Genomic DNA, 24495 nt, shown 5'->3' with positions numbered 1-24495 from the left:
AGTGGTGGGGAGGAGCAGGCATGAAATGCTAAATGACAGTACAAGTAGTGGCTGACTCAAGTGCTCTTGGGATACACAAGACTTACCAGCTGTGCCTAGAGGAGCCAGGGAAAGTCATTCCTTGCAGAGGGAATATGACATGCAGAACAGTGTCATGAAACGGTGTGACATTGTGACTAGATGTGGCCTGCCTAGGATGGGGTGGCTGGAGGTAAAGTTATGGAAGTAGGTTGGGGCCCAGCTGTAAAGGCCTGACATGCTTAAGTTCATCTGGTAGACAGCAGCCAGCCACTGGAGGTTTGTGAACAGGGGAGCAATAGGATCATTATTATTTTCTTTAACTTTTATCATGATTCGACCCAAAGCTTGGTATGATATAATTACAACACAGGGAAAACTGTTCAACATTACTGGAAGTGACTAGTTTAAAATCTTTCGGGAACCAACCTGACATCAGTGTGTATTGCTGACAATCACTGCCTGTCTTTATCAGGTTTATGTCTTAGAAAGGTAATTCTGATACCATGTAGAGAATGGACTACAATGGGGAGAGACTCGTGCTAGGGAAATCATTTCATAGGTAAGAGGTACGCAGTGGTAATATACGTATACTTACCATGTGACCCAAGAAACATGAAACCATATGTTCACATAAATACCTGTACATGAATGTTTATAGTAGCTTTATTCATAATCACCAAAGATTGGAAGCAACACAAATGTCCATCATCTGTTGAATGGATATATAAATTGTGGTATGCCCATAAAATGGAATACTACTTAATAATAAAAGGAAAGAACTATATGATTGATACATATAACAACATATATAGCTCTCAAAAGCACACTTGAAGTGAAAGAAAATAATTCTCAAAAGGCTAAATACAGTATGATTCCATTTATTTGACTTTGTGGGATAAGGCAGAAATCAGATAAGTGGTTGCTGGTGGATAGGGAATGGGGATTGACTGCAAAGGGGCAGAAGGTCATATTTGTGGTAGAAATATTGTATATCTTGATTGTGGTGGCAGCTAAATAACTGTATACATTTGTCAAAACTCATCAAACTGTACATTTTAAGTGTGAATTTCATTGTATGTAAACATACCTCAATAAGCCTATCTTAAAAGAAGAAACAATGGTAGATGGATGAACCTCACAAACATGCTAAATGAAAGAAGCCAGACTCAGAAGAGTACTAGTATATTCTGCGTGCTTCCATTTACATGAAATTTTAGAATAAGCTAGACTAATCTATAGTGAAATAGGAATAGTGATTGGGGGCCCTGGCCGGTGTGGCTCAGGTGGTTGGAACATTGTCCCATATACCAAAAGGTCCTGGATTCGATTCCCAGTCAGGGCACATTCCTGGGTTGCAGGTTTGGTCCCCATTGGGGTTCATCTGAGAAACTGATCCATGTTTTTCTCTCACATCAATGTTTTTTTCTCTCTTCCTCCTCTCTCCCTCTCCTTTCCTATCTCTAAAACTAGTAAACATATCCTTGGGGGAGGACTTAAAAAATAAAATAAAAAGAATAGTGATTGGGGGTGTGACAGAGGAAGCAGGGTGTTTACCAGGAAGGAACATGAGGGACCTTTCTGGGGTCATGGAAATGTTCTGTGTGGATGGATATAAGTGTATCGAATCATCAAGACTCATATCAAATTGTATACTTAAGGTCTGTCCATTTCATTTTATGTAAATTATACCTTAAAAGAAAACATAGAAGGCTGGATTAAAGAGAAATAAAGAGAGATCTGGTAATATGTTGGATTTGGAGGCTGATGGGTGGGGTTACCATTTTTCAAGATGAAGAATAATAGGAAGCCAAACAGGTTTTGGGGAAAGATAATGAATTGTTTTGCCGAGTGTTGAGTATCTATCTCTGGGATGTCCTAGTGAAGTTGTCTCAAAGGCAGTTGGAATTATGGATTTGGTGTCCTGGAGACACTTGACTAAAGATGTAGATTTGAATGTCATCATCATAATATTAATTGCAGCCATGAGAATACATGCAATCAATCACCCAAGAAGAGAAGTAGAATTGAGAAGGAAAGCGCCCCGAGGAAACCACCCTGGCAAACCTACCAGTGATTAGCTGGGCAGGAGAGAAGGAACAAAAGAAGGAGAGGGAGGAGGAGGAGGAGGAGAACCAGCAGAGAGCAGTGTCCTGGAACCAAGGGAGAAGGAAGTTCCAATAAGTGAGGGATGATCAACAGCTTCAGATGCTTGGGCTTAGCAGTAAGTCGGTCTTTGGCGATCATAGTGAGAACGGTCTGTTAGAGAGTGGGAGCAGAGCACATTCTTATGGGTTGGGGAGTGAATAGGCATGAAGAAAATTAAGGCAGCTGCGTTACAGAAATAGGGAGGTGAGGATGCTAATGTAAAGTAAGAAGTGGAGCCAAGCTTTTCTTACCATTCACTAGTATAATTTTCAAGTTTGTTTTGATTTGGCTGGGGGCTAAGGAAATATTTCTCACCAAGGAAAAAGTTCCTGTGGAAATGTTAAGGTGGTAGCAACAGTCTTTCAAAACTACTTGCTCTCCTGTCATGATGAAGGCAACACAGAGGAACAGAGAAAGTAGCTCAGAACTGGGAAAGCCCAGCTTGCCTGCACCCCTCAATGACAGGAACACTGGGAGATGTCATCCTGGAATCTGAAGTTTTGAAATTCTAGACACTGCATGCTGGGGTCCCACCCCAGCAGGTCCAGGGGTCCCCAAAGGTGTGGACGGAGTTGGCAAAGAAGGAATGACACAGAGGCAGCATTCAGTTGATCAGCATGGTTGGGTTCTCTTGCTTGGTTCTCCAGTCAGATTCTCCAGGTTCTCCAGGTTCTCCAGCCAGGTTCTGTGTCCATGTTCTCTTGCTAGGTTCTCCAGGTTCTCCAGTCAGGTTCTGTAGCCATGTTCCCTCGCTAGGTTCTCCAGCCAGGTTCTGTCCAGGTTCTCCAGCCAGGTTCAGTCACCAGGTTCTAGTCAGGTTCTCTTGCCAATTTCTGTAGTCAGGTTCAGTCCAGGATCTTTTGCCATGTTCTCTCGCTAGGTTCTGTCTCTAGGTTCTGAAGTCAGTTTCTGTCCAGGATCTTTTGCCATGTTCTCTCCAGCGAAGTTCTTCTGTCTCTAGAGAACGTTCTGTGTAGGTTCTGTGCCTAGGTTCTGTCTCTCTCTGTCTTGTTGCATCTGTATTTATACCAGTTGATTCCAATCCTATCAATCTCTATTCCAAAGGTTAGGGCGTTTCTTATCTCCATTCCAGGGAATAAAGATTATGTAGCTTAAGCATGATTGTTCATAGTTAAAGTGATTAATTACCCGCCTGGCACTTAGTTGAGGGGTTTTATTCCCTCCCTAACTTCAGGGGAAAATCCCTACCTGGGGAAACAATCTTTCTCAGAGAGGAGACCTTGGTTAAAACACATAGTGCCAAGAAGGTGAGCAAACATTTCAAGAACAGCATGCCATATATGCCAGGTCCTTTGAAACAGCAAGGATGGACCGGCTCCCGGCAAATTCCCCCTTTTTTATTTTTTAAAAGCAGGCATTAAAAAGAAAAACCCAAAATGCTCTCTTGTGTCCATTTTAAGAGTAGGATTGGCGCTTTCCGCTATTACCTGAGTCCTGATCTATCACCCCAGGGAGAGCTTGCCAATCCTGCACTTTCCCAGGGTGGAAAGGCTGCAGTGGGGTTAAGGATAAGGCTCCTTGGGCCTACCTTCTCCCATGCCATTACATTTACCTTTCCTTCCTCAGAAAAGCATGGACATATTTCTTGTATAAAACGTTCTGTCTGACTGGGAGTAACCTTAATTCCTCTGCTAGCAAGCATATATGTTAAAAGATCAATACAGAATCTTTTTTCTTTGGACTCAGTATGGCACATCTTCTCAATCTAAGTTCTGTACTATCCACCTTCTTACCCTACTTATCTTCTATAGGGGGGTCTGTAGCACCCTGGTGGCGTCCTATCCGTCCCGAGTGTGGGGGTTCTCAATGGAGGGGGCTTACCTAGGGGAATCCTGTTCCAGGGGTTCCCAAAGGTGTGGACGGAGTTGGCGAAGACTATCCACCCTCTTCCTACGGTGGAGTCCTATCCATCCTGAGAGTGGGGCTTACCTAGGGGTCCCTGTTCGGGCGCCAGATGCTGGGGTCCCACCCCAGCAGGTCCAGGGGTCCCCAAAGGTGTGGACGGAGTTGGCAAAGAAGGAATGACACAGAGGCAGCATTCAGTTGATCAGCATGGTTGGGTTCTCTTGCTTGGTTCTCCAGTCAGATTCTCCAGGTTCTCCAGCCAGGTTCTGTGTCCATGTTCTCTTGCTAGGTTCTCCAGGTTCTCCAGTCAGGTTCTGTAGCCATGTTCCCTCGCTAGGTTCTCCAGCCAGGTTCTGTCCAGGTTCTCCAGCCAGGTTCAGTCACCAGGTTCTAGTCAGGTTCTCTTGCCAATTTCTGTAGTCAGGTTCAGTCCAGGATCTTTTGCCATGTTCTCTCGCTAGGTTCTGTCTCTAGGTTCTGAAGTCAGTTTCTGTCCAGGATCTTTTGCCATGTTCTCTCCAGCGAAGTTCTTCTGTCTCTAGAGAACGTTCTGTGTAGGTTCTGTGCCTAGGTTCTGTCTCTCTCTGTCTTGTTGCATCTGTATTTATACCAGTTGATTCCAATCCTATCAATCTCTATTCCAAAGGTTAGGGCGTTTCTTATCTCCATTCCAGGGAGTAAAGATTATGTAGCTTAAGCATGATTGTTCATAGTTAAAGTGATTAATTACCCGCCTGGCACTTAGTTGAGGGGTTTTATTCCCTCCCTAACTTCAGGGGAAAATCCCTACCTGGGGAAACAATCTTTCTCAGAGAGGAGACCTTGGTTAAAACACATAGTGCCAAGAAGGTGAGCAAACATTTCAAGAACAGCATGCCATATATGCCAGGTCCTTTGAAACAGCAAGGATGGACCGGCTCCCGGCAACTGCAGCTAAAACACACAAAATTGAAAGGTGAGGAAGTTTAATATCTCAGTACAACCTGCTTCTTACCCTTTAAAACCTTTAATGTCCACAGAAAAGACCAATCATAAGTTTAAAAGGTTACCAAGACTCTAGTAGCCTGTAAAGGACCCAAATTATTATTTTTAAGCTGAGCCGATGATTTTAGGAGATAAGCCTGATACAAATGCTGTCTTTTCACCCCACTTCTTTCCCCCAGTTCCAGCTTCTTAGGTGAGCTGGGCTTTGCACCATGTTGTAATGCTATCGGGGACTTAGCCCACTCTTTTAAAAAAATATGTTTTTATTGATTTCAGAGAGAGAGGAAGAGAAAGGGATAGAGAGATATAAACATCAGTCGGTTGCCTCCTGCTGCTCCCTGCTAGGGATCAAGCCCCCAACCCTTGGGAATGTGCCCTGATGGGGAATTGAACCATGACCACCTGGTTGACAGGTCAATGCTCAACCACTGAGCCACACCGATTGGCTAACTTATCCCACTCTTAAATGATAGTAGATCCAACCTGGGCATGAATATGATGTAGTTAGATTCAAAGCTGATTATGAGATTGTTATGAGATTGATGGATTTTATTCACCCAAGTAAAAATTAAGTTATCACCGTAAAGGATATTTTCTTCCTTTGGGTTATATTTTTTCCTTTCCAGAATATTGGTTCTCGGGCTTTCAACTGAGATTCTTGGAATCTGCCTCTTAATTTGGAATATAGTTAAGTGAATATGTTGGCTATTTAATGTGAGGTGTTGAAATAGTGGGTCTCTATTCTGATTTCAGTTTGTATTCATTTGTGATTGATTCTGCAAATCTGATCAATATGTGGATCAATCATTATTATTATCCTGTTCCTCATACTGTTATTATTGATAATATTACTACTTTATGAAACAGTTGAATCCTGTGCTTCAGCTTTTAAAATCTGAAGAGAACGTTATTTTTCTTGAATCAGACTCACATTTTATTCTCTCTTGCTTTTATGATACTAATATGGACTTGTAGAGTTTGCAGTTAGGTTTTTCCTTTTATTATTTATTTATTATTATTTTTTAAATTCTTTATTGTTAAAAGTATTACATGCGTCTCCTTTTCCCCCCCATTGATCTCTCCCCAGCCGTCCCCACCCACCAGCACATGCCCTCCCTCCTCTCTCCCCCAGTCTGTGCCCATTGGTTATGCTCACATGCATGCATACAAGTCCTTTGGTTGATCTCTTACCCTCTCACCTCCTCGCCTTCCCTCATAGGTTGGACAGTCTGTTTGATGCTTCAGTGACTCTGATTCTATTTTTGCTCATCAGTTTATGTTGTTCATTATATTCCACATATGAGTGATATTTATCTTTCTCTGACTGGCTTATTTCACTTAGCATAATGCTCTCTAGTTCCATCCATGCTGTTGCAAATGGTAAGAATTCCTTCTTTTTTACAGCAGCATAGTATTCCACTGTGTAGAGGTACCACAGTTTTCTAATCCACTTATCTGCTGATGGGCACTTAGACTGTTTCCAAATCTTAGCTGTTGTAAATTGTGCTGCTATGAACATAGGGGTGCATATATCCTTTCTGATTGGTGTCTCTGGTTTCTTGGACTATAGTCCTAGAAGCGGGATTACTGGGTCAAATGAAAGTTCCATTTTTAGTTTTTTGAGGAAATGCCATACTGTTTTCCACAGTGGCTACACCAGTTTGCATTCTCACCAGCAGTGTAGATTCTTAGTAGTAATAATAATGAGAATAAAGGTTGTCCACTGAGGTTATTACAAAGTTAGGCTCATCCCTGCATTCTGGGAGAAAAGGCTGCTCATGGTTCTTGCTCTGCTCTTTGCAACAATTGGGGAGTTAGGGGAGAGAATCAGTGAAGAATCCAGAGCCATGGAAATGTGATTCCTGCTCCCTCAGGAGGTGCAGGGTGGCTTTCACAGTCCTGCTCTGCTGTCACTGGCTCCTTTCTCTTCTGTCTTTCATCCTTTCTGTGTTATTTTCTATCTTCAAAGGGAAATTGAAACCATAGAGAAGGGGAGAGAATAAATAACATTTTACATTTAGATGTCTTCTTGACTAGATTGCTAAAGCAAGATCGTGTTTTAAGAAAATGTGATGGAAGGATCCTAGAGAGAGGCCCTCAACAGACTTTTCTGTTTTCAGAGTGTGATGGGGAAGTGGTGGTAGACAACCCAGAACAAGCCCAAAGCAGCATTGACATTGGATGCACTTGTGGCATTCCTCTTTCCAACTTTTTTTTTTTAACCCATGACACAGCAGAATCATGCTGTTAACCTCTAGCATCAGGATGTCAACAGAGTAGATGGTAAAACTGTTGTTTTCTTTTATAGCATTGTTTTCTTATTATCTCTAGAGCTTGATTAATTTCTGTTGAACTTGAAAGATTCTCCGCTTCTGCTTCCTCTTACTACTGATACTCAGCAAGTTTCTAGGCCTCTGATGGGAGTTGATTGGATTGAATCTTCCAGATCTTTGTTTGGTTGTGACATGGAAACTGATCTTGTGTATCATGTTGTTGTATTTCTAGAACTCTATGGCTTTGACGTGCTCATAGATTCTACCCTGAAGCCATGGTTGTTGGAAGTGAATCTCTCTCCTTCTTTGGCTTGGTAAGTAGTCTGTTCTATTTAATAGCAAAGGAGAACCCTCTAGTGAATAGCACTTAAACGCAGTTTGTTTATTTTTTATTTTTTGTCATTTCTCTTGGCACTAGAAGATTTTTTTCCCCCTAGTTACTAGACAGAGATGCCTAGAATTTCTACATTTGGGAGATTTGTGGTATGTTGTCAAAGTCCGTTTGGCAGCCATGGATCCCTGTCCTACTAGTCAATTTGTGCTTTATGTTTACTGTCTTACTGGGCTTTTAAAGGATGCTTCTTGCATTCATTTTTACATTTTTATCCCCAATTCTCTCTCTCTCTCTCTCTCTCTCTCTCTCTCTCTCTCTCTCTCAACTTTATAGGTGTTCTGCTAAGGCTAAAGAAATACATGTGGTATTGTATTTTCTTTATTATGAAGAGCTTATACAGACTCAAATCCACATAAACTATAAAGATACTTATAGAGCTGGGCCTAGGGTAGAGTAGATAACAGCTGGTCCTTTTGTCCTGGTATTCACCCAAGATTAAAATTTAAACATTTCCAATAATTTTTAACCTGTCTATTATGCAGAAGAAGGTAAGAAACATTTTTTAATACTAGAGGAGATTCTGCTTATATCTGCAGCAAGAGCCAGAGTTTCTGTTCGTTATATGCTTCTCTAAACAGCTAGGGAATCCTGGAGATTCATTTCAGAGACCACCCAGCTCCTGCATTGTTAAGGATGAGCAATGTTGGCAAAATGCCAGGGAATCAAATGAAGACAGATAGACTACTTTGTGGAGTGGGAGTTTGGCTTAATCCCAGTAGTAAGGTGTGGAGCTAGATACTGCAGATGCTTCAGATGTGGTGCTACACTTCTGGCCAGTCAGCTTTTATCAGCTCGCCCAGCACATACGGTGTTAGAGGGAATCCTACAGTGTTAGAGGCCCCCGGAATGCGTGGGCTCACGGGGAAACGCCTCCGCAGCACAGCCAACATGGCAGGCACCGCCACACGGGGGCCTCCAGCTTTCAGTCTGTGCTGTTTCTGTTTCCACGTGGGCTCCTGCTGCATCATTTGGTCAGATTTTGGGATAATTTGTATTTATTTTGCCCACATTTGCAAGCCTGCAAGCTTAAGAAGATTGACTTAGAACAGAAAATGATGCCTTAAAAAAAGTCCAGAGAGAGCCAAAGTTTCTTCTGTGGCATGCAAATGTGATTTGACTATTGCATCAGTAAAAAAATAATTTCATTGATGGGCACCTCATAGAAAAGTCTGAACCTCTAAAGTCCGCAGTGATAATGAAGCAGTATTCTTGACTTGAGCAAAATTTGATTTGCACAAGACCTTCTTGACTAAAAAGATTGCATGTCAAGGAATCAACGCCTTGGTGCTGGGCCTGCCTTACGGAGGATGAGTTTAACATCAAGCTTTTATTTCTAGTACTCTTGCCAGATTTCGTTTTCTTTTTCCACAGATTGGATGTGCTTTATGTGTTGCTGCTCATCAACATTTGGAAGCGTTGCTATATTGGGGCCCGTTAGGGGCAGCTATTATGTTAACCTATGAAATTATCGATTGCTCTTTTCTTTCTCTTTTCTGTTAGTGATGCCCCTCTGGACCTAAAGATTAAAGCCAGTATGATTTCAGATATGTTCACTGTTGTAGGTGAGTAGTGGTGTTTTCTGAAATTGCACATAAAAGTTATCCAGAGCGTCCGTTTTTTCAGGCTCCATAGGTGTTGCCAATTGGCAGTTCCTAAGCCATGCTGGATGTCTTGTACCAAAAAATTATATTTTCAGGGAAGTGTTTATGTGTTCTACTCCCCCTGGCTCCATCCTGTCCTGAGGTTGAACCACAACTAGGGCTGAGACCTAATTCCTGGGCACAGGAATTATGAGCTGAGGAAGAGAATCATGCAAAGGTCTGGAGAAAGAATATTTTTCTCTGAGCTGGGACAGTGAGACCCACTGAAGAGGCTTTGGTACGAAGGAGACTGGCTGTATTTCTGCTGGTGTCAACATGAGCTGCGGCAGCTATAACTGAAGTAGTTATAACGGAAGCAGTTCACAGCAAAAATCCCCTTTTGAGTAGATAAACCAAAACTTTGAAATGGAGATGGGCAGTCAGGTGGATATGTTGTTGTTTGTTGCTGTTTTTTTGGGTTTTTTTTAAGTATTCTAAAAAGACAAAATAAAATATATTTGACATGAACTAGTACTTGGTGTACCAGCAAAAGCTGTAAAACTTAGGTACTCTGTTCTCCTTGGATGGGAATCTGCTTCCTTTTAGGATGCAAGTGAAATTAGTCCAAGCCTAATCTCGTAAGCCATGGAAAGGCTACAAAGCTCTTTTTTGTTGTTGATTTTTTAAAATGAATTTATTGGGGTGACATTGGTTAATAAAATCATGTAGGTTTCAGGTGTACAAGTCTATAATACCTCATCTGTATGTTGTATTGTGTGTTCACAACCCCAAGTCAAGTCTCCTTCCATCACCATTTATCCCCCTGCAAAGCTTATTTTGAAAGTTGCCAGTAGAACACCTTCAACAGTTCCAGAAGTGGATCCTGCAACTGGACAAGATTCCTCACTTGTTTCCGGATTCTCCCGGTAAAAACATTATTTTCCAGACACCATCCAGGAAGTCACTTTAAAATAATTTGTATTAACAACTGTGGGTTGTTAATGATGGTTTGCACCTTCACGCTGAAGCTCATCCAAACTGCACACCTCTTTGCCATCAGCGTCGCGTCTCAGCTCCCCAGTGAGGAAGGTTGATGTAGCTGTGTATTTTCCTTTCTTGTTCTCTCCAGCTATGGTGGCTCAAAGTTCAAGCAGAATGTGTATGTGGGAGAGTCATGTCTAATCCTCTTGAGAACAGATCTCTGTAATGTTCTCATCATATTTTTTATGATGTGCTGAATTAGTGCATCATAAAAAAAGGTGCAGCTCAACCTGCTGATTTCTTAGAAAATGACAGGTTTTAATGTTTCCCATTCTCCATTCAGGATTTGTGTGCCAAGATCCTGCCCAGCGGGCATCAACCCGACCAATTTATCCCACCTTTGAGTCTTCCAGGCGAAACCCTTTCCAAAAATCTCAGGTAAGCAAATTCAGCACCAAGGAGCCCTAAGGAGGCTTCCTGGATATTGGCAGGCGATGTAAATGAGTGAGCCGAGGCTCCATGGGTATGAGGTCCCTCAGAGCAGAATTCGGGGATCATGCTGGACAGGAGGCAGTGACATTTATCTGTGGCTACTAGCTTATGCTTTCAAACAAGCTTACTGTCTGCTTTTTGTCTTTACTTTTCTTTTGGCTTCTTTTTCCATTATCTTTCCTTTTTTCCCCCCTCCTTTTAAAAATTGCCCTCTTTTTCCCCCTCAAATTGATATGCACACAAGTAAGGCACAAAAAGGGAGGCTACGAATTCCTGGTCATGACTGTGTCATGTTCTTTCTGATCCTCAGACTAGCTTCAGAAAGGTGCTCAATTGAAATATCATCCTACAGTGATTCTCTTCAGAAGGATCCTCAGTGGAGCTGAGATGTGCCTGTGGAAACCCGTGCATGTCTGACACATCATTTGATCAAGCGTTGCTCCAGTCCTGCTGTTTTTATTCCAGTTAACCCATCAGCTAATCATTCTGTCTATTCATGCCATCATCCAAGCCGTCCCTGCCTGTGTAGACCTGGCTAGTTTCCACTTGTTTTTTGTTTGTTTGTTTTTTATCTTTAACATTTCTTACCTAAAAGATTCGCGTTCCTCCTTTCTTCCCATCTGGATTATCTCCCCTGCTCATTTCATATTATTTACTGTCTGTTGCATTGTTTTGCATTCATTGACTTGTTGCTTTTTAAATCGTCCAGTACTGGTCTGCTGGATTGTAAGCTCTCTGAAGGCAGGAACAGCTTCTTCTCCCCCTTCTTCCCCTCTCTCTTCCCCCCCTCCACTGTACCCTCCATTAATCCCTTTCTCCTCCCTTCTCCTCCCACTCCTCTTCCTCCTCTTGCTAGTCTTACTTAGAGTAATGCTGTTTCTGTTTGCTGTGCTCATACAGGTAACTTTTCATTAGAACAGGGTTTGCAAACTCAAATACCTACAGGGTCTAAGGCAGACAGTGGAAATGAGGAAATAGGGCCAGGTGTGATAGAAGTAAAAGTGATGTGTCTGCAGGAGACTGGAGGGTGCCTGCCTCCTATAAAAAGGAACGCCTATTTTACTGTGTGCTCTAGCTGGTCATTGCCATCTACAAGTGTGGGCCAAATGTTGTCAGATTTTCCTACTGTCAAAGGAATCAGAAATCTTATTTTAGAATATTGGCAACTAGTTCAATTAAAAAAAAGTACTTTATAGACCAAACATAACATGCCTTTGCACTGGATTCAGTCTGGGCTGCCTACCTGAGACCTCTTGCTGTAAAGAGTGTTGTGATATGGAACGGAGCGTGCTATATTTTAAGGGGTATTATCTTGGATTAGAAGTAAAACCAGATAACAGGGTTGTACTTGATCAGTACATCATCACAGATCAAAGGGTTTTCTTTAATTTTTAATAAGAAAAAGTAGAGGATTAACCTAAGTGTACTAGGAAAACTGAATTTAGGCAGTCACATTCCTTTGTAAATTGTTTTCTGCAGTGTCTGTGGCAAGAGCCACAGGCTTGTATAAAGGATTGTGAATGTTTATGTACAGCTTTAACAGAGTTTCTGCCAAGTTTCACTCTAAGGGCTGTATGTCAATCCTGGATGAATTGATCCTTTTCCTTAGTTTGTCCTTCAGCTTCTATTGGTGACTCTTTTTGCAAATCATAGAGAATTTATCACCATTTGTTTTGCTACCTGGTAGATAATGGCCGGACCTCATCCATAAGCAGCCCACAGGACATTTATTAAAGGCTAAAGAAACGATAGACTAGGGTATGTTTTGCACACTGTGTGAAACACATTTATCAGTATGGGGAGTTAACTTTATGACAGTAGGATTTGACTTCAGTGGTAAGAAGGCGAAACTAGAATAGATATACCATAGAGAAAGCAGTGTGAAAATATTGTTCTTGTTTTCCGGGCACAGAGTGTAGGTCTCTTGCTTTTGGTTTTTGAATGGAGATCATCTTTTTGTTTTTTATATCATAGACTAGGAGTTGGAAAATATAGGCATGTTAGGAGAAGATAAGGCTTTATTCCATTTTTCTGTCTTTTATAGTATCCAGTATCTGCACAATTTCAATCACCAAACACTAAACAGGTAAGTTCTGGATCATTTGGAGACTTCATTCAAATTTTTATCTCCATTTGCCAAGTGGAAAGCCTCTTAGCTTTACTCTTTCAGAGTACATATTTTATGCTTCTACTCTTTGAACAGTTTAATAACATAAAATAGAATATGTGAAAATGAATGCACAGAGGTCTTTTGGATATAGAATTTAAGAGTAGAGGTTGCAGGAATGTATGAATCCTCTTTTCCTGATAGTGATTATGCTCTGATGGAGGCAGTTGAATTTAAATGATGAACAGTGTGTAGAGGCATATCTGTCGCTTTAACCAAACTCTTCCAGAAAGGAAATACCATAGTTCACAAATAACCTTTCTTTTGTTCAGTCATCTTATGAAATATACAGGCCCAGTGCAAGAAATTTGTGCACAGGTAGCGTCCCTAGGCCTGGCTGGTGATCAGAACTGATCGGGGCCTTCTGGCTGCCAGCTGGGTCCTCCCTTCCCCAGTTGCCGGCTGCTGACTGCTGGCCAGGGCTTTCTTTCACTCTGCTCTGCCCCCTGGTGGTCAGTGAACATCATAGCAAGTCATTAAACTCCCGGTCGAACTCCTGAGTGGATAATTTGCATATTACGCTTTTAGATAGATAGATAGACTGTTGTCAGTAGGTTAATATTGGAAACGATTTCACATTGAATATTGGGCTATATTTGAGTTTCTCAACAGTTATTTATTATATGGTGTGACTTGCAGTTTTATGACTCTTAGAAACTCTGCCATAATTAATGTCTCAGATGCTACCTTTAAAATAAGACAAAATATTTTATCTCCATCTCTTAATGATCAGCAGGTGCCCTCTTATTTTTTTTTTGTTAGCAGTAATTGAGAATAACTGTCTTTTTTTCCATGAAGATTTTTTAAAACAGCTTTTTGAAATGCTAGGGTAGCAGTCAGGGCATTGCTCCTGCTGTTCAAAGCTTTGATAAGAGTGGTATAGACATTTCATACATAAGTGTGTCACTTGCAACTATTAGTTCTTTAGCAGAATGCTCCAGTATATTTATTTTGTCATTTGTACTGTCTGATGTAGTAAAGCTCAGAGGCTTGAATTGTAAATTTATTAAGCTACTGTTTTGTTAAATTGATTTACATGAATCTAAGAAGTGAAAAAAACACACAAACTTATTGGTTGTTTAATATTTGGAAACTGGTTATTGTGGTTCGGTAATACGAGTTTTGGTGTTTATTTGGTAGAATTCAAAACTGTAATATTTAGAGTTTTGCATTTAGCAAGTACCTAAGTGCTCGCTACTCTCCATGGCAAGCAAACATCCTCCCCACCCCCCACCCCAATCCATGGCTGTTGACTTCAGAGAGCCTACATTCTACATATCCCTCAAACTAGTCTACTTAAGGAGAACATTAAAAGTACTGCTCCATAGCCTTCTGAATTTGCCTCCAAAGAAGTGCCTCTGATGCGTAATTCTAACCTTAATTCCTCTTTACCCGTTTGAACCAAAGTACATCTACTGCACTGCTGGCAGTGCCACAGGTTGCAGTAGCCTGTGGATGAGCGAGACCTCTCTCTAGTCATGTCTTTGAGCACTGCTGCTGTGACACAGAGCCTCCGTGGTTTTATCAGCCAACTTTATACGTGTGGAATTCTCTGACTCGCACCGTTCTTTGCAGTGTTCTGCTTTGTCACTGTCTGTCTGTTAATGAGGCACTTTCAACTCCACAGTAGTTTAGTCAAAACTCAGTAAAAAAAAAAAAAAAGAAAGAAAGAAAGTCTCTGCTCCGGCCATTTAGACTCTGTCAAGTGTTCTTTGTCTGTTGATAGCAGGTTGTGGAGTCATACGTAGTTCTTTGCCTGTTGGCTGTCTGACTATTCCTTAACTGTTAGATCTTGGGCGAGTTCCCTTAAGTCTCTGAGGCTCACTTCCCACATTTGTCAGATGAGAATAATAATACATACATGGAGTTGTGGGTGAGAAAGAAATGATAAAATAAAGGCAAAATATTTAGGATAGCTCTGGACACATAGTTTACCTTTATAAGATTTAGTCTCCTTCACACTTTTGAATCCTATTGATTTTTCTTCACCCATTCCACAATATCTGGTGGGTTTTTTTTAAAAAAAATACTCATTTAGCTATAGTTATATTTTTTCACATTTGCTGTTATCCACAAATGCAAATAAGTGATTTTATTATTTATTTATTGATCAATCCTCCCAGGCATTAAGATTCTAAATAATGCCTAAGACCCATTTTGGAAATCACTTCCTTACTTGGTTCACTGCTATTTATCTTATCCTACAGTTTCGTCTTTTAACTTTTTCAGTTTTTGTTGTTGTATTTTAATCATTGTATCATGACATTCAGCCCTAATTGGAAATATAATTTTGAACAAAAATTTTGTGGAATTTTCACAAATGCCTCTGTAAAATCCAAAGGTATTAATAAATCTATTTGCTATATTCCCCTTTTTTTTGTAACTTTGTCCTAAAAAATAAAAAAATTAAAGCATGTTTTAATATAAAGCAGTCTGCATGCTTCTATATTTCATGAACCCATTAAACTGAATGCTTATGGATTTTTTCTTTAATACTTGTCCCATTATTTTACTGGGGACTCAAGTTAGACTTATCAGGTGGTGATCACCAGGGGCATCCTATATAATCAAAGAGTAATATGCAAATTAACTGTCACTCTGTGACAAAGATGGCCATGCCCATAGCGGCTGGGGCAGGACGCTGGCAGCGTCACCCTGGCAACGTGAGCCCAGCAGGCATTGCTTTGGCAACCCGCTGGCAGACAGCACCCAGCAGGGCCTGCTTGTGGGTCGCCATGGGGACCCGCGAGCAGGAAAGCATGGCCTGCAGGCAGCACCCAGCAGGCAAGCGCGGCCCGCAAGCAGCACCCTGCCCTGGCCGCAGCTCAAGGGAGAGAACAACAAGTAGGCGAGGCCAGGAGCCTGAGAGATCAATACAGAGGGGTGCCTGCTTCAAGCCTCCGACGTGGCTGGGGGCAGGCCGCCAACAGGGACACACACACTCACACACACCCAAACACACACACACACACACACACACACACACACACACGGGGCGCCTTCTCCAAGCCTCTGCTGCCAGACTGTGGCCGTCAGTAGGACATCCACTGAGGGCTCCCAGACTGTGAGAGGGGCAGGCTGGGCTGAGGGACCCCGACCCCCCAGTGCACGAATTTCATGCACTGGGCCTCTGGTACTTATATAATTTTGAAGATTGGTACCTTACTTGTTTTTTCTAATTCTGTGGTACCTCCTCAGTTCTTCATGATTTTTCAAACATAATTATAAGTGGGTTTGGTAAGTTTTTTGTTTGTTTTTAAAGCCAGTTCCTTTAATAAGAAGATGCATGTCTCTCAGACTTGCAGACTTACATTTATTCCCAGTTTCCAGATGTTGCATATCTCTTTTTTTATTGTAACACAAGCCTACTTACTTTTTTCCCCTCCCTAATATTAAAGTATGCTTCTGGTTGTCATTACATTTAAAGCTCTTCTATTAGCCATTTTTTTTGGGGGGGGGGTCTATTTCCCCCTAGATTTATTTGCATTTAGCCCTTTTTGTTCATTTTCTTTAATTTGATAGAATTAATTCATGTTGCTTTTAAACTTGACTTTACCTTTTATTTTCTAGAGGCAAGACACATCACAAAATAAATTGAACTATTTCTAGTTCATTTGTTTTTAACACAGAATTCTAAACTTGGTAGAACAGCATCCGACACATTTATTCTTTGCATGTGTTCTCTGTCAAACAGATTTTATTTTTGTCCCTCAATTGTGATGTCTTTTAGAATACCGCACCTTTTTTCATATTCACTGTTTTGTCCAGTTCTTCTCATTATAGGTGGTACTTGCCATCTTTCTTTAGGCTGAGAATTTTCTGATTCAATATCTGTTTCTTACTGCTTTTAATGGGACAGGTGGTTTTTTGTCTCAGTAATTTCACATTCTCAGTTAGTTCTTCCCCAGTAATAAAGGTTAGGTGTGTAAAGGTTTCCTCTCTGGGTATATTTTGCAATCATAAGTTGTACTAATAACATCTTTGATACATGTTGCATGGCAGAATTCTTACCAAGACAGTATTTGGCAGTTTAAGGTCTATCTGAGCACCCAGTAGTTTAAATTATGTGTCATCTAGCCAGAGACAGTGGTTCTCCGCAAGTTCAGAGTGCTTTATTTCCTTCGTGCATTCAGTCACTCCATTGGAATATGTGGCTTTAGTCTGTCTACCACCCAGCAAATGTAGCTGAGCTGATACTCCCAAAGCCAAAACTACCGAATGGCTTGCATTTGGACTGTTTTGCTCTTGTTTGTGACAGTTCCTGGTGGTCTTTCTAATTGGTCAATTCCCTTTTTTTTTTTTTAACTTTGCTTTTAATCTCTAGGTATGTTTCCTTGGCATTCTTCTTCCCGCTCCCCCCTCCTCCTCCAGTCTCCCCTTTTCTCGCTGCCTTTTCTCTCACCTGTGTCTATAATTTAGGTCACATTCCTTAGTAGTTCACTTCATTAGCAAATATTGGTATGATTTAACCAATGGTCTGGGATAGTAATGCATTGTTGTTTATGTGTAAGTACATTTCTCTATAAACCAGTACAGTAGATATTATGTTGATTTTAAAAATTCTCTCTAATCTCAAATGTTTTGGAAAACTGGAGATTGGCAAATTACTTTTGACTTTCTAGTAGCTTCCTCAAAGACACTGGAAACCTGGGTGGAGTTTTAGAGAAGCATTTGAGATACCTAGACTTTAGTAGCTACAATCTTTCACTCTTCTCTTTCTCTAAGACTTTTTAATAGTTTAGATGAAAATAAATGAGGTCTCTTGGAGTATTTTTGACATCTGTTTGCAGCCTGGTGATATTTGCGGTCATAAAAGAGTAAAGCTGTCAGCTTTGTGGGAGTTAACAACTGGGACATTCATTTAACAAGCACCATTAGCCCTCAGACCCTTTCTCTTTCAAACCTCACAAATACCCCAGCCAGGAGCACCTGCCTGAATTTCCATGTGTCCCGCCCAGAGAGCCCACAAAAATGCTCGCAGTAGCCAGAGTTACAGTTGTGAGCTGTGAGTAGCAAGAGAGCGGTTGTGAATGTGTATGGGAGACAACTCTTCGAAAGTGGCAGCAAAGGATAAGAGTTTTGTGGTGCTGAGTCACTGTTGATGGGAACAGGTTTAGATTTGTAGAGGAAAGCTGCAGCAGCATTATAGTCCCAGCCTCCAGAAGCCAGGAATATAGTTCTATTAGTTCCACAGAGGTACAAATTAGGTCCTAGAGCCCTGGCTGGTTAGAGCATCATATCTATATGCCAAGGTTGCGGGTTCGATCCCCAGTCAGGGTACATTCGAGAATCAACCAATGAATGCATCAATAAGTGGAACAGCAACTCAATATGTCTTTCTCGCTTTCTCTCTCTCCCCCTCTCTCTCTCTTTCATACGTCCTCCTCTCTCTCTCTAAAAATCAGTAAATAAAAAAATAAGAAAATTATTTTTTTTAAAAAAGAAAATTAGGTCCTAGAAAAGCAAATATATATATGAGCAACGAAAACAAAAATTGGAGGTGCTCATTAGATGTTATTCAATAGTGGTTTGATCCATGTTCTTAATAAATAAGATCCTGTGTTTTTTAAAACTACCCTAGTTAAGTAATAACTATTTCTTAAAATATTTTTATTAACCTTTTAATATAGATGTTACTTTATCAACACTTTTAAATAACATCCTTTCTCGTCTAAAATTCTTCATCTTTATGACATCATTGAAATGTGCTTGCTTCATATTCTCTTCTTCATAATTTCAGAGGACTTTCAGGTACTCTTAAATAGTGTGAGGTGATGAGGTAACTTGATTTTGCAGGAGTCAATGCCTGTGGCTTTCTGATCAGAGTCATGCTGTACATGTGAAGTAGATGAGTATGTTTACATTTAGTATGTGAAAATGAGAAAAGTCCTGAAAGCATCCGTTAATATTTTGGCTTTTCCAAATTATTCACTAAATGAGCATTCACACTTTAGCGATGTTTTCTAATGATTACATCATTTATATTGATTCCCTTTCTAAACCTTTAAACTTTCCCCTTGATTCCCCTCTTATCCCAACACGTAGTATTTAATGTATACCCAGAGCTTCGAAGAGAATTAAAATGTTTCCCAAACTCTTCTGTAAAGTTTTATTCTAACTATGATTGATCTGTGTATCAGCACATTCATTCATTCATTTATTTGTTCAACAAATATTTATTTACGTCCTTCTCTGTGCTGAGTACCACAGGCAAAGCTAAACAGATAAAGTCCCTGCCTTCACATGTTGCTTACATCTGCTAATTTCATGGTTTTTCCTTTATATAGATATCTCATCATGGAGTTAATTACCTGTCAGAAAATCTGTTTTGTCTTTTTATTTTATTTAAAAAATTTTGTTTTAAATTTATTTTTACTGATTTCAGAAGAGAGGAAGGGAGAAGGATAGAGAGATAGAAACATCAATGATGAGAAAGAATCGCTGATCGGCTGCCTCCTGCACGCCCCCTACTGGGGATCAAGCCCACAACCCAGGCATGCGCCCTAGCCCGGAATACAACCTGGGACCTTTCAGTCCGCAGGCTGACACTCTATCCACTGAGCCAAACCGGCTAGGGCAGAAAAGCGTTTTTTTTTATAACTCCCATACTAGTTTTGAAGATTAGTATATATCAGTCTCCCTTGTATCCAAAGGTAAAACCATTCATGTTTTTTTGCATACAGGAATGTATTAGTCAGCTTGGGCTGCTATAACAAAATAATCATAGACTGTGGCTTAAACCACAGAAATGTATTTCTCACAGCTTTGGAGGCTAAAAAGTGCAAGATCAAGGTTCTGGCAAGGCAGGTTTTATTCTGAGGCCTCTTCTCTTGGCCTGTAGGTGGCTAACATCTCACTGTGTGAGATGACCTCTTTCATGTGTATGCTTGGTGGGAGGAGGAGGTAGAGAGAAAGCTTTCTGATGTCTCTTAAGGGCACTAATTCCATCAGACCAGACCTCACCCTCCTGACCTCAACTAACCCTCATACCCCAAAGCCCCACCTCTAAATACCATCACATTGGGGATTAGGGCTTCAACATATGAATTTGAAGGAACACAAAATTCAGTCCATAACAGTTAGTATTGCTAAAAAGGTCGAAAATTAGTTACCAAAATGCCTTTCCATAGATAGTCTACGCAAAGAGAAAAATAAATGCAGGAATAGCTTCTGACAGATGGGCTTCTTCTCTCTGGACAAAGTTACTTCTAGGAATTCAGAAAGTCAACTTATACCCACATTTCTTGAATTATTTCATATTTTCCCTACTTGGCAGATTTGTCTTATTTTGTGTCTTTTCATCTGTTTCAATAATAATCTATTTTCATGCTTTATACCATCTGACTTATCATTTTATATTTTTCTGTTCATTTAACATCAAAGTCACTTAAAACTTTTGTTCTCAGATGACATTCCTAATCATCATTCAGAAAGGGAAACAGTACAGATCATTTTGGGGGGTCTGTGGTGAACATGGCACATTTACTTGCTTTTGCAGAGTGCCCAGGGCACGTGGCCATGACTCAGGTCTCTTAAAGTCCAGCAACCTGAGTATTTCTCAAGTTGTACTCTTTCGGTCGTAGTTCTTTTATGTGTCACTCATGATTCTTATCTCATTTTCCCCTTCAAGTTCTAAAACATCCCACACCCAACTTGTTCATCTGTGACAATAGCTCCTTGGTTTCCTGTCTTCTGTCTCGGTTCTAATTCTTCTTCCCAGTGCTGAAAAGAGTATAGTTACTGAAATAAATGCAGACTTAATTTCATACTGAGGTTTTCCTCAGACTTTTTCCATATTCTTGAAAATATTAAGTGTATTCTAAACCAAGATTAGGAGTACTAGCTTAGAAAGACACATGCACATCCTTTTTTTTCTACTTAACTCTCTCAACTCATAATAGTTTCCTACTCTTCTGTTTTCTCTTCTTGCCTTTGAGTTTACCAGCTTTCATCTCTTTCCCAGGGTTTCGAAAATGGGCTTTGGATTTGAGCTTACACATATTCGGAAAGATAATGATGTTGAGGAACTGAATAGAGGGAAATGCAGAAAGGTAAAATGTTTTTTTCGTTTGTTTTTGTTTTTCTTTTTAGCGTTCCCGTCCACTCTCTGCCAGTGATGCAGAGATGAAAAACCTTGTGGGCTCAGCCCGGGAGAAGGTGCCGGCGAAACTAGGTGGTTCTGTGCTTGGTCTGTCAATGGAGGAGGTAAGATAACTCTGTTTCAGGCTTTTGTGGTTCAGAGAACATTAGTGATTTACTCATAATATTCATGACCAGCTCCTATCTTATATTGGCAAATATAAGATTCAAGATGGGGGAAATTTTTCCCCCCAGAAAACAGCATCTTAAATGTAATTAATTTCTCCCTCATGCTTCTTTCATATTCTTGGATCATAACTCTTCTATAACCACATGAATTCCAGTTTTCAAAATAGATAGTAATTTTATTTTATTTTCCTCTATGTAGATCAGAGTTTTACGGAGGGTGAAGGAAGAGAATGATCGGAGAGGTGGATTTATTCGGATATTCCCTACATCAGAGACATGGGAAATATACGGGTGAGGTGACTGCCTTTTTTTTTTTTAATCTATACCTTACATCCACACAATTGGATTAATTGTGACATGGTGTCATTATTGCTCCCCACATGGTGCTTTTCTTATTTTGCTTGTTTATTTATTTACTAGGACCCGGTGCACAAAAATTTGTGCATTCGGGGGGTCCCTCAGCCCAGCCGATGCCCTCTTGCAGTCTGGGACCCCTTGGAGGATGTCCACCTGCTGGCTTAGGCCCGCTCCCTGGGGGGATCGGGCCCAAGCTGGCAGTCAGACATCCCTCTGGCAGCCCGGCAGTCCTTGGGGGATGTCCACTTACCAGCAGGGAGCAGACCTAAGCTGCAGTAAGACATCCTTAGTGCTGCTGAGGAGGCAGGAGAGGCTCCTGCCACCACCACTGTGCTGGCAGCCATCAGCCTGGCTTGTGGCTGAGCAGAGCTCCCCCTGTGGGAGCATACTGACCACCAGGGGACAGCTCCTGCATTGAGCATCTGCCCCCCTGGTGGTCAGTGTGTGTCATAGTGACCAGTCATTTCCAGTTGTTCTGCTGTTAGGGTCAATTTGCATATTACCCTTTTATTATATAGGATAGAGGCCTGGTGCACGGGTGGGGGCCAGCTGGTTTGCCCTGAAGGGTGTCCCGGATCAGGTTGGGGGTCCCACTGGGGTGCCTGGCCAGCCTGGGTGAGGGGCTGATGGCTATTTGCAGGCTAGCCACACCCCCTTTAGGGTGGGGGGTCCCCACTGGGGTGCCTGGCCAGTCTGGGTGAGGGGCTGAGGGCCGTTTTCAGGCTGGCCAAGCCCCCCGGCGACGGAAGCTCCCAGCTTCTCCTTTTTTTATTTTTTTTTATTCTGGGATTTATTTACCTTCTATAATTGAAACTTTGTAGCCTTAAGTGGAGCTCAGAGCCGGCCAGGGCGGGTGGGAAGCTTGGCTTCCTCCATCGCCAGGGGCAACCCAAGGCTCCTGCTCGCTCCAGCTCCGTGGCCACAGCCGGCTGAAAGCAGGTATTTGGGCTTTGTTTATCTTCTATAATTGAAACTTTGTTGCCTTGAGTGGAGCTCAGAGCCGGCTGCGGCAGGCAGGAAGCTTGGCTTCCTCCATCGCTGGGGCAACCAAGACTCCTGCTTGCCCCAACTCTGTGGCTGCCGGCTGCCATCTTGGTTGGGTTAATTTGCATATAGTTGCTCTGATTGGCTGGTGGGCGTGGCTTAAGGTATAGCGAAGGTACAGTCAATTTGCATGTTTGTCTTTTATTAGTGTAGATTGGTGTAGATATGACTATGAATATCACCAACCCAAGCACTAGAGCATTAACAATAATTAAATCTACCTATGCATTCCTCCTCCTCTTTTTTTTTTTTTAATCCCCTGCCTCTTTCCTAACTACCCTCCTAACTCAGGATTGGACACTCCTAGATTTTGTGCTTATCATTACCTTGATTTGGAAAAAAAAAATGTTTTCTCATCTATATGTGTGCCTAAGCGATATATTGTTTATTTTTAGTTATTGAGATCTGGTTACATGCAATAAAATGCATCCATTTTAAGTGTACAGTTTGACAATCAGTTTTAACAAATATAAACACCAGTTGAACCACCGCCATCACCACAATCAAGATACAGAACATTTTTGTCTCTTCCAGAAGTCCCCTTCTGTCTCTTTTAATAGTCAGTCCCCCATTACCTCAAGTCTCAGACATCTACTGCTGTATGTCACTCTAGTTTTTCTAGAATTTCATATAAATGGAATCATATAGTATGTACTCTTTGGTGTCAGGATTCTTTTGTTTGGTGCAGTTTTTTGAGATTTATTCATGTTGTTGTTTAAAGTAATAGTTATGTATTTGACAAAGGAGGCAAGAACATACAATGGAGTCAAGATAGTCTCTTCATTAAATGGTGTTGGGAAAATTGGACAGATATATGCAAGAAAATGAAACTAGACCACCAACTTACACCATACACAAAAATAAACTCAAAATGGATAAAGGACTTAAATGTACGACAGGAAACCATAAAAATTCTAGAAGAATCCAAAGGCAACAAAATCTCAGACATATGCCGAAGCAATTTCTTCACTGATACAGCTCCTAGGGCACTTGAAACTAAAGAGAAAATGAACAAATGGGACTACATCAAAATAAAAAGCTTCTGCACAGCAAAAGAAACCATCAACAAAACAACGAGAAAACCCACTGTGTGGGAAAACATATTTGCCAATGTCATATCTGATAAGGGCCTAATCTCCAAAATTTATAGGGAACTCATACAACTCAACAAAAGGAAGATAAACAATCCAATCAAAAAATGGGCAAAGGACCTAAATAGACACCTTTCAAAAGAGGACATTCAGAAAGCCAAGAGACATATGAAAACATGCTCAAAGTCACTAATCATCCGAGAGATGCAAATCAAAACAACAATGAGGTACCATCTCACACCTGTCAGACTGGCTATCATCAACAAATCAACAAACGACAAGTGCTGGAGAGGATGTGGAGAAAAAGGAACACTTGTGCACTGCTGGTGGGAATGCAGACTGGTGCAGCCACTATGGAAGACAGTATGGAGTTTCCTTAAAAAACTGAAAATGGAACTCCCATTTGACCCTGTGATCCCACTTCTAGGAATATATCCCAAGAAACCAGAAACACCAATCAGAAAGGATATCTGCACCCCTGTGTTCATAGCAGCACAATTCACCATAGCTAAGATCTGGAAACAGCCTAAGTGCCCATCTGTAGATGAATGGATTAGAAAACTGTGGTACATCTACACGATGGAATACTATGCTGCTCTAAAAAGGAAGGAACTCTTACCATTTGCAACGTCATGGATGGAACTGGAGAGCATTATGCTAAGTGAAATAAGCCAGTCAATAAAGGAAAAATACCACATGATCTCACTCATTCATGGATAATAGAGACCATTATAAACTTTTGAACAATAATAGATACAGAGGCAGAGCTGCCTCAAACAGATTGTCAAACTGCAGCGGGAAGGCCGGGGAGGGTTGGGGGGCAGGAGGTAGG

At 41.1% G+C, this 24495-nt stretch overlaps 1 protein-coding gene across 1 annotated transcript in view; it reads left to right on the top strand.

The window, feature by feature from the left end:
• Positions 1 to 24495, top strand: part of TTLL5 (tubulin tyrosine ligase like 5) — a 256896-nt gene that overhangs the window by 64120 nt on the left and 168281 nt on the right. The window contains exons 13-18 of the mRNA XM_081104716.1: positions 7522 to 7603; positions 9184 to 9245; positions 10588 to 10682; positions 12781 to 12822; positions 20995 to 21108; positions 21371 to 21462. Of these exons, the coding sequence (XP_080960842.1) occupies positions 7522 to 7603; positions 9184 to 9245; positions 10588 to 10682; positions 12781 to 12822; positions 20995 to 21108; positions 21371 to 21462 (487 nt within the window). The remainder of the gene's footprint in view (positions 1 to 7521; positions 7604 to 9183; positions 9246 to 10587; positions 10683 to 12780; positions 12823 to 20994; positions 21109 to 21370; positions 21463 to 24495) is intronic.

Source organism: Myotis nattereri (genome assembly GCF_964212035.1).
Source record: "Myotis nattereri genome assembly, chromosome: 1".
NCBI lineage: Eukaryota > Metazoa > Chordata > Mammalia > Chiroptera > Vespertilionidae > Myotis > Myotis nattereri.
The sequence above is the reverse complement of the archived record's forward strand: the minus strand, read 5'-3'. Positions and strand labels throughout refer to the sequence as shown.